The 11,200-nt window shown below is 37.7% G+C and overlaps 1 protein-coding gene across 1 annotated transcript; it reads right to left on the bottom strand.

The window, feature by feature from the left end:
• Positions 1 to 4,066: 4,066 nt before the first annotated feature.
• On the bottom strand, positions 4,067 to 9,830 carry LOC147853100 (uncharacterized). The gene is made up of 10 exons (XM_087333077.1): positions 9,605 to 9,830; positions 8,993 to 9,093; positions 8,729 to 8,827; positions 8,137 to 8,247; positions 6,997 to 8,031; positions 6,450 to 6,875; positions 6,231 to 6,335; positions 5,918 to 6,160; positions 5,647 to 5,772; positions 4,067 to 5,527 (listed from the first exon to the last, which is right to left on the bottom strand). Exons 1-10 carry the CDS (start codon positions 9,813 to 9,815, stop codon positions 5,429 to 5,431), a joined length of 2,556 nt encoding a protein of 851 aa, XP_087189203.1. The 5' UTR covers positions 9,816 to 9,830; the 3' UTR covers positions 4,067 to 5,428.
• Positions 9,831 to 11,200: the final 1,370 nt, after the last annotated feature.

Genomic DNA, 11,200 nt, shown 5'->3' with positions numbered 1-11,200 from the left:
CACTAGACTCTACAATATATACAAGTTCACAATCGAATGTGGATAGTTCACAAGAGCTTCCATATGGTTAACACAACACAATGTACTGTGTGTGTTAAAAGTCAGAGGTTCGAGTCTAGAATGTGACAGAAACCTGGGGACATACATCTTGATTGTGCAAAGTGAGTACTCAAGTACTTTCGTGAGACAATGGAGTACGACATCATGTATAAGGTCGGCAATATATTTTGGCTATAAGGGTTGGGCCGGCTATAAGTACGATCAACTTCAGGATTGGTCTTCTTTCTCGGGAGTGGTGCGATCTCCTGAAGTAGTCGCATTGTCGCAATAAACTATCTCTGCCAAATCAAACAACTTTGACCATGTTAGAGGTTAGAGTAAAAGGACTCTTATCTTAGTTAACGTGATATCAACAACTCATGTGAAATGATAACTTTTTTTGCAACCTTTTATGTAGGGACTCATGTCAGTATGGTTCATGAACATCTATGGCTTCCATGGATTTTGCTTTATTGTGTACTTCCTCACATAATCTTGGGCCTCTTTACTAAATGGACCAATAAACAAGTTTTGAACAAGACTTAGCTCTTATTTACTAAGGAGGGCTAATTATCACTAGTTTTATTATTCCAACCCATTCTTTGCCTTCTAAAGAGGGCATGTCAATAACCTTTCCCATACATATGAAAATTTGGATTTGATCTTTTTCAGATTGAAGACATTTCAAAATGGGAGTTGAAAAAAGTTTTCCACTTGTCAATTATCATGAAATTGATCGATGTAACAATAAATGACAACATTTGAAAGAAAATATGCTTAAAACCAAGGACACAAAAGACAACACTAATAGCCTCCACAATATTGTAATTGTTTTTGGGAGAAATAAGGGACATACATGCCATGCCCATTGTAGATACACAATGATAAGACAAAATGGAACAAGGGCTACAACAAAAAGCTCTTTGCCTTCAGCCATTCTATGAACACCAATGATCTAACAACATACATTCACTATAGCCTAATTGTGTAGGGTGAGAGCATTATGCATGTATTGGAATCAAATGAACAATAACAATCAAACAATACACACGCATTGAACCCCATGACATTGATCCAAAAGTGGCTGCTAACAATTTGGTTGGCTTTTGTAAATTATTGGACCTTGTATTATAAAGGTTGTAGTGTAATTGAATTGTCATTTAAATGAAATTTCCTAGTTCTTTTTTACAATAGAAACGAGCAAACCTAATCAACTAGAAGCAGATATTCAACGTGGGCATAAGTCAGCCCATCATGGCATGCATAATAGTGTGCTTTTTCTTATCAAAACAAAAGAAACTAATGGAAATACTTTAGTTTCTTACTCCATGTAATAAACCATTTCTTATCAACAAGGGTGACTTTCCCAAAGTCTTATTTGGGTTTTGGTCGGACAAATTAAGTTAGGAGTTTCCATGCCTAACCACAAATAGATGGTGTTTGTAATGTTTGAGTGAGAATCATCAACCCAACACCAACTTTCTTTCATCTAAATAAAAACCAAATTTTCTTGGTCAATAATATTTAAAATCAAGCCATCTTAAATTTGCACAATCATAGAATTGCAAAGAGTACGAAAACAAATATGAGAACCTATATCCATTAGCAAGTGCCAGAATAAGAACGGTGAATATCATTATCCTCAACTCTTATGGGAATAAATTGCAACACTTTTTTTTTTCATAAAAATCATCCTCCATTAATATTAAGATTAAAGTAGCCAAAGGCAAGATACAAGATAATCCAACATTACAATGAATATTGTGCAGCCAATCTTTCTAGATAAAGATAAAGGCAAGATACAAGATAATATCGGTGAACTTCTCCCTAAGTAATATTGTTGCCCTACCAACGTCCATATCACCAAGTAATGTTGATGCCATGCCAAAGCCTCGAGCATCAATTCCATCGTATTCAACATGTAGTGATATATCTTCTTTCACAATGATTCCTTGATCGCTGCTACATGTAAGAGTTCATCATATCCAAATGATCCAAATGAACCTACCATATGAAAATACTAGTTCTCTACTCAATCCAATCTCCTTAGACCCTCATGAAAATTTGCTTTTGCCTCCGCCACCATCTTTGCTCATCGTTGTATAAACTAAAAAAAAAGTGTGCTTCAAGATATTTCCACATCAGCCATCTCTCCATTTTCCATGAAATTCTTGTATAGACAACAAAGAAAAAATTAGTTGTCCTCATCCACTCATGACATTTTGCTTCAACCCTCGACAACATCCTCACTCATCCTTTCAAAAATAAATCAGCTTCCTTTTCCACAACATCCATCTTGCCAGTCATTGCCCGAGTCTTGTATCTCTCTATTTTCAGCAATTTCTTGTACATACACAAAACAGAATTAATCCACTCTCCTCACCCTCATAAAATATTGCTTCTACCTCCGCCACCATCTTCACTCATCATTATGAAAACTAAAAGTAAATAAGACTGCTTCAAAAACTTCCACATCAACTATCTCTCCATTTTGCATAAAGATCCTCTTGCCATTCATCACCCGTGTCCTATACCTACAAAAACCAGAATGAATCCACTCTCCTGAAACCCTCATGAAACCTTGCTTCTACCTCCACCACCATCTTCCCTCATCCTTCCAAAATTAAATCAGCTTCATTTTCCACTACAACCATCTTGCCATTCATCGCCCGAGTCCTGTACCTACAAAAACCAGAAAATCCACTCTCCTCAAACCCTCATGAAACCTTGCTTCCGCCTCCGCCACCATCTTCACTCATCCTTTTCCACTACAACCATCTTGCCATTCAATTGCAACACATTTTTGTCAGCATAAAACATAATATTTACTCTATAGTTAATATTTGAGTAAAAGTGGGAATTAACAATACTATAATGCCATTTTTTAAATTTTTTTTACCAAAAAACACTAGTTAGCAAATAGAATACAACAAAGTTTACCCAAATCCACAGTAGGATCAACATATACAACTCGGAGGAACAACTCCAAAACTATCAAACAAAAACAACAAAAACTCACACGACCATTAACTCCAACAAAATTGAAATAAAACCCATTGTACGTCGACTCTATTTTTCCCAACTAACTCTTTTATAACAAAGTTATTCGGGTAACATGACTATAGTAACCCACTTGTGTTTTAGCTATACATACATAATTACAACCCATGTACAATATTGGGAGCCATCAACGAAACAGCCACCTAGGCACCTGGTAATTCCACTTAGGCTTCGACGAAGATTTGACCATCATGGGAGAACAACCCCATTTCAGCAAGAACTTTGACCTAGACCTTTTTGCTTCATCCAATTTTCCCTAAACCGAGACATACCATCCACACAACTAAGCTACAAGCTCAAAACTAGATATTTAACATCACCTCCCCCCACATGAGAGCTTTTGCTGTTGAAAAACAAACTTACAACGCCTGATCCAAATGTGCCAAACCAATAAACATGCCACCATAAGCCAAATCTCCTCAAAAATTTCAGAATTTGTGCCAAGTCTCACCCCATCACATTGGAACATGCTACCACCCTGCACTATAAATCCATGTCCTCGTGGGTTTAACTATTCCCCAAAGCTTTCCCCTCCATTATACTAATCAGTGTTGAAATCAAATTATTTCAAATAAAGCATTGCAATTCCATCACTAACAAGAAAACAGTAAGTTCATTACTCATTCATTAGCATTGTGCACTATTGTGCAACATCAAAAAATTCAACAGGCCTAAGGATCTTTGAAACTGTAAATAAGATATGCTTTTAGCAATCCATCAGAATTATTCACGAGAATTGAAAGTTCACATTCCAATCTCACAAATAAGAAGTGCAAAAAACTGTTTACAAAAACCTAAATTCCATGATAAGTTTAAATCACATATACCATGAATACAAAAAATTATAATGCACACATCATTCAAACAATCACATGTGCGTGTGCGTGTGCGTGTGCAGATGCGTATACGGATGTGTGCTTGCACATACCATACAAATGTCTACCAGAATTTCAAAAAGAGAAATGTATAATCTGATGACTACATTTGATATTTTATTTATTCAGTTCTAGTCTGTCTAGAGCTTTAATTAATTACAAGAATCAGTGTCCACAATTTCTTACACTATTGAAACAAGGCAAACCTCAAATATTTCCCACACAGGCTACCCTGAACTTCAACTGAGGATATGCTGAAATACAATCAATTAATGAATGCCACAGGCTATGTTGAATACATTCGGTTAAATTTTCCTAGATGCCATATTGATTTCCATTGGATAAATTTTGCACCTTCCACATGCTTGAGCATCTATCCTTTCACTTCACAATGATCTGTTCATTGTAAGTGTTGTTGCTCTTTACAATGAACTGTTTTCCCGTTGATTCTACTGAGCTTGTGTCTTTACCACAGAAAGAGCACTTTGCTTGAGGCACATGCACACGTCACAGAATACATAGCGCATCATCTGCATAACTTATCCAACTCCATGCACAAGTTAGATAAGACAACTTCACTTGGGGCACATTGCCACCTCACAAAATATGTAGAGCATCATCTGCATAACCTGTCCAATTCTATGCACAAATTTGTTTCAATGTCACAAGAGCATTTCTTGTGTCAAGTTGAGTTTTTTTCTCAACTATGATAATCTCATTTACATGAAAAGCCATTCCAAGCTGGAATATACATCTATTATCTATATATATCTTCATAAGATGTTAACCAGGAATAAGAGGACTAACACTTTGCCATGTTGCTGCTGATGAATATCTTCATAAGATGTTAACCAGGAATAAGAGGACTAACACTTTGCCATGTTGCTGCTGACTAAGATCTGTATCAGCCTGGGAAAGCTCGTATTCAATTTCAACCCCAAAATTGTTTTAGGTCATAGAAAAGAAAATGTCCTGTAAGTTCTCAATCAATGCTATTATACTAGCTTGCCTTGAGCTAGTAAAAATAGACAAGGTGAGATGTGTTATATGCACACTCTACAATCCTCTGTACAGATTTACATTGAACTCTTTCTGACTGACTTGACTGTCCGTAAGAATTTAAAAAAAAACAAACAAAACTGCTTCTGCTGAACCTCTCAGAGACAATTAACCTCTTAAGAGTGTTGGAATAAACATTGTGACTGTACAACATGTGGTAATGGAATTATCCACTACTTTCCTTAAGTACTCCTTTCATATCTGGCTCCATAATCAGTTCCTCTATAACAAAAGGCCAGAACCAGAACCAGAACCAGAACATTTCTACTAAACTTCATGCCATTAGAGATCATTTCTTTCAGGTTACTGAATGCAGAATTCAAAAAGAAGAAATACTGCAAAACTTCTCATATCAGCTTGAAGAAGAAGTAATTGGCTTTAACTGATGCAGTTGCCTAAACATAGGTGTCTTGACAACCCATCTTGCTGAAATCTAGGTGTGTTCCAGGAAACTGCCCGTAGGAAAGAACCTGCAACATTTCACGAAACGAGTCCTGCAAAAAGATGTGATCGTAATGTTTGAAATAATGTACATCCTCTCGTTCTTTCCTAATAGTAAAATAAATCAGCCAAAACATCTTTCCTTTTTTTAATGGATAAAAAAAGGATTTACCTGTACATGACACACGCCGAATGAGCCAGCACCTACATTAACACCAGGGCGTAGAGGGTCATCTATCCACAATGGTATGTGTCGATTCCGACGTCTACATTTCCCACCAGGATGGCCATCAAGCCCCTTTAAATAACACAAGTTGTTCAATGACACATCAAACTTCATGCACAGAAAATACAAATGGAAACATCAAATGTATATTCACTTCCTAAAATAACATAAAGGAACCATCTCTATAATCTTTTCTAAAACAAAGCAATCTTTTTACCTTCAAGAAAATTTTTTGGCTGGATAAATCTTCATAAGCAAACATTTTAAGAAACTCCACAAGTAAATTTCCCAAGCAATGCGATGAAGAAGACTCCCAGAGTGCTAAGATGCTCTCAATAGTTTTTGCTGCTCTCCTAATGGAATATTCACCAAGTGTAGATTTGTAGTTCATCCCACTTTTCAGGTTATCCATCTCTAAATCCTTTGATGAGAAGCAGGGTATAACAGGAAAATCCACATGCTGCAAGAGCATAATCCAGGTCATTCAAATAAACATGTGGAAAAGAGAACCAAAAGAACAGAAAACCTACTTCCAAGAAAAATGTAACCAGTAGAGTCAGGGAGAAGGATCCGAGACCACCCAAATAAACATTACTGAGACCCTTATGGTGCAGAAATGACTTCAACAGAAACACCTGCATGTACAAAGCAAGAATGCAAGAAAAAACAAAACTAAGAAGCTATAAATAAATTTATATGGTTCAAAATTTGATAAACAATCAATGTTTTATTTTCCAATGATAACTTACAAGTGGTGCTAGAGCAGGTAACTCTTGGATTTTCTCAAGGACATATTCACGAGCGGCACCTCCAGTATGCTGGTTCACACGTCCACCAATTCTATGTGATTGATTCCACTTATAAGTGGTGCCCATTATTCCACCAATTGTAATGTCAATGGAAATTGATTGTACATGCAGTGAAGAATCTGCTATCTGAGAATTAGCAATGGGCTGATATTGACATTTCAGCACAGGTACTGATGCCATGGCTACCACATTATAGCTCTCACACCATTCCAAGGGTTTTAAGTATGATCCAAGTTCCCTCAATAGAAAAGATGAAGCGTGTGACATAGACATGTTGACCATTGTTGGTAAGAAAGGAGCATCCACAATTGCTATGTCAATATCACTATGTTGCAAACACAAACCAGTAGCAAAGGAACCAAACACCTGCAATACAGGTGTCACAAGTTTTCAAGATCAATATGAAGAAATAAGAAAAGTGAGCTCGTAAATCATGACGTAAAATTTTTACTTTAGCTGCAGTAAAATGCGAACATAAGAGACTAACCTCCGCATCAGCATTAGGCCACAGCTTCTTGACACAAGATCTGATAGAATCTATTGCAGATTCCACATAAAGCAGTGTCTCTAAAGATGGCCGAGTCAATCTGGCAAATTGCAATATCTGAAAGTGAAGTAACTCAAAGTCAATCATAGGCACAATTCTTGGCATGGAAGGCATCAAAATGGTTGGAACATGACTAGTCTGAATTCTTTCTGGTTCCTCAATGTGATCCATCAAGGGCTGTCGAGAAGTAATGAAGTGCAAATTTGGTGACAAAAGGAACGGCGACAATACCCTTACAGGTTCTAGAGGAAAGTGCCTTATTTTCTCATCACTAACATCATCAGTGCACTGTTTTGTAGAGATGCATGAACCAGAAAACTGTTTGCTTTCTTCTATTCTGCTTACTTTCTTGTGCATCACATGCGAAGATTGACCCATGAACTCTCTGGAAGGATATATAGGGATATAAATCATGCTTTCACAAAATGTAGGCTGAATTTGTGCAGGTACCATACATGCATTACTATTATTATACATGTCCATGCCCACAGGAAGATATGAAACATTGTGACTGGAATCAACAGAAACACTGCTAACAGCAGGACTGTTCACATTCAAGCAAAGCATGTGACTTTCATTGGGTTCAAAAGATTTCTCTGAATCTGGAATTTGAATTGCACCATAAACCATCATATTAAGACTTTCTTCTGGAATCTCACTGTGATTCAAATTCCCAACGTTCAATACAATCCTATTCAAACTCTCACTCAAGAAATGATTATTATCATCAAATTGTGCAAAACATAGTTGCTTATTGTCGGTGAGGACTCTGTCTTCTGAGGGAGCTTCTTCAGCCCCACACTCATCCTCCCCAGTGTAGGTTCCTTTGCTTGAACACTCACTGTGACAATCTGAATCAGATTTGAAAGCAGAGAAAGGTGAATCTGGATCACCTATGGGATTGGAATATACCCTCACTTTCTCACCAAAGAACTCTGTATCAGGAACTCGAAACAACTTAAGGAGTTGTTGTACCTGTCCAGTCACAAAACCATGTCAAATATCATAAAGCAACATATATAACCTTGATGTGAATATTAAGAAATGCCAAGATAATCACAATATAATAATAAGATTTGCCTGGTGGTCTGTCAGTTCCAATCTGAACTTGCGACCTTCGAAGTGCTCGAGAAGAGGCCGAAAAGTCTCTTCGTCTAATGGTGGCCTCTGAAATCGCAGGCGTACTTTCACCTGTAATCCAACATTCGGGTGTTCATGTTAATCCAACATTCAGATGTTTATATTAGGCTAACCAGAAGTACTGATGGGAGATGTGAATCTAATGATTGAGTATCATGCACAATCTTGGTATTAATCATATAGCCCGGCATCAAGCAAACATAAGTAATGATGTTAATGACACATGCCCATGTTAATCAAACAAGTGTAATAACGTTAAGCACATAATGGATGTTAGATCCCATGATAAGTATGACTAATCATGTAACAATCTTGGCATTAATCATATAGCCCGGTATCAAGCAAACATAAGTGATGATGTTAATGACACATGCCTATGTTAATCAAACAAGTGTAATGACGTTAAGCACATAATGGATGCTAGATGCCATGATAAGTATGACTAATCATGTAACATCAACTGCCATAACTCAAGCATACAAATCATGGATAATGAAAGAGAATAACTCAAAATACACAAACAAAAATCTACCTGAGCAGGGTACCTTGACACTGGTGACTTACGCGATCTTGTCTGGTCAGCATTTTCCCAAGCATGAGGATCTATATTGAATCCACCATCACTTGCAGCCTGGAGATTTTACATAAAAGGACATTAGCAATCAAAATGATATCTTGTTAAGAGTATAATGAATTTTAAAAGAAGATTGACCTCAAAAAACTTGGAAAAGAATTAGAAATATTCAGTAATAAGTAAATAGAACTTGAAAAAGAATGGTTTAGGAAAGAACAATACCTCGAATACGCCACATAAACATCTGCTTGAATAATTGAATAAGAACAGTGGCATCCCTTTTCTGATGGCTCGCACCGACTCTGCATGATGGGCGGGTAATCCTAAACAATGAAAAACAAGGAGAAAATCAAATGTTTCGCTAAACATTTAACTGGTCAACAGGTTGACCTTTGTAAACCAAGCAACCTAAGAAAATGCGATGGTGGGGGCTCAGAAGCAAGAAAAATCTTCAGATTTACCCTCTCTCTCTCTCTCTCTCTCTCTCTCTCTCTCTCTCTCTCTCTCTCTCTGTCTCTCTCTCTGTCTCCCCCCACAACGTCAAGTTAGTTTAGCAAATGAGTTGATATCTTTCTTGGATTATGTAAATAGATACTCTTTTCTAACGACTTCCTTCTGCTATTAGCAAAAGTGAACAAAAATGGAATGTAACATTATGCAGCGTAATCAGCAGAGGAAATCGATACATTTATATTAATCGCTCCGTTTCCGTTGATCTTGCCATAGCCAGTCATTATCACTCACCGTTTCAAGTCTATAAGGAGTTCATCAATCATGGACATAAAAGTTCTTGCAATAAAGAAACAAAGGATTTGAATGGGGCAGAGAGCTGACCAAAAATTCTTCGCTTGAGATCTGGAAGAGTATCGTTACTGCAAACAAATATGTAGCCAGCGAATAAGTTGATGGTAGTGTTGTGGTCGATCGTCTTAGTGGCCTCGCTGTGGCTGTGGCTGTGGCTGTGGCTCTTGTTGTTGTTGTTGTTGTTATTGTTGATGATGATGGGAAGGGATGAGGGAATCTTACTGTACTTCGCAACAACCATCCTCAGAGAGAGGATGAACGAGGAGGATGCAGAAGTTGGTGAGGCGATGAGAGAAGAAGGAAGAAAAGAAGGAGGATGAGGTGGGTGGGGGTGGTGCAGGGCGGCGATTGATGGTGAGAAGAACGGCGGGGAGGGGAACGGGAACGGGAACGGGAGGAGGAGAACAGAGAGAGAGAGAGAGAGAGGGAGATGTGATGAGGAATGGCAGAGAGAGCGGAAAAAGGAGAAAGGAAAGGAATGGAATGGAGTGATTGGGGGGGGGGGGGGAAGGTGAAGGTGAAGAGTCGTAGGTCTGCAGTATGTATGTGTATGTATATATGTATATGATTAGGATTAGGGTTTGGCAGAGAGAGAGAGAGAGAGAGAGAGAGAGGGTATATATAGCGTATAATAATAATAATAATTGTATGTATGTATGTATATAGCAGAAGAAGAAGAAGAAGAAGAAGAAGAAGAAGAACTTAGCGAAGGATTAGGGTTTGGCAGAGAGAGAGAGAGAGAGAGAGAGAGAGAGAGAGATTGTTGTTGTGAGGAGTGAGTATGTTATTTGAGTGATTGATGGGAGGGATGTTTGTGTGTGTGGTTTGCGACGACTGCAGCTCTGCGTGACACTGACGCGTGGAGGACTCAGCACCTTACACGTGGCAAACCTTCAAAGAAAAAGAAAGAGAGCACAATCTTCACGATTTTACCAAATGATATACATACATACATACATATACTGTTTATACATGCTGTTATTACTCATACATATTTATGTATTATGAAGCTGCAGACCTTGTTTTCCATCCATCGGATTCCAGCAAAACTTCACGGAGCCAAAAATTATTATAATTCCTCCTCGTTCGATTACGATTCGATTCACACAGATATATTTTGTAGCTAATATTATTAAATCATCAAATTATATAAATCGGAAAGGAAGATCTTCACGAGAAAATCATTGAGTTTCAATGCAACGTCCGTCCCAATGGACAACGATCACATCACCTATTTGTCATTGTTGGTCTTGCATGCTCGCTTTATTCGTAATCACGAGCTCAAAAGAAATTCCTATAGATTTTGGCTTCTGCAAAATTCAAATCTCCTAACAATTTGCGCTCTTATTCCTTTTAACATGCACACTTTTCAGCTTTTCCTAAATTTTTGCATTCGACAATACTTATCTTCCTAAGGCGACTAGTGTGACCTAAATGTCGATCATCCAAATCATTCATTGCCATCGCCTTCATGAACCACATCGCCTATCCATTGCCAACTTTAAGTCTTTTGGTCACCTCTCAAGTGCTATTATCTATGCCACCATAAGTTTTCCGCGCATCTCATTCTCCCACGACATTGCCACCTATGATCTGATCATTTCCTCTATGGGTATTACTGGCTTT

The sequence above is a fragment of the Azolla caroliniana genome, unplaced genomic scaffold, assembly GCF_043228905.1.
Source record: "Azolla caroliniana isolate FFs.n. ecotype wild unplaced genomic scaffold, voAzoCaro1.0.p SCAF_17, whole genome shotgun sequence".
NCBI classification, from domain to species: domain Eukaryota; kingdom Viridiplantae; phylum Streptophyta; class Polypodiopsida; order Salviniales; family Salviniaceae; genus Azolla; species Azolla caroliniana.
Note: the sequence above shows the minus strand (reverse complement) of the source record. Positions and strands in the feature narration are given on the sequence as shown.

Coding starts and splice junctions, on each gene's coding strand:
- LOC147853100 (XM_087333077.1), bottom strand. CDS start 9,815: ATGGTTGTTGCGAAGTACAGTAAGATTCCCTCATCCCTTCCCATCATC. Junction 6,161..6,230: donor TGGTTACATTTTTCTTGGAA/GTAGGTTTTCTG, acceptor ATGCTCTTGCAG/CATGTGGATTTTCCTGTTAT. Junction 5,528..5,646: donor TCGGCGTGTGTCATGTACAG/GTAAATCCTTTT, acceptor ATCTTTTTGCAG/GACTCGTTTCGTGAAATGTT.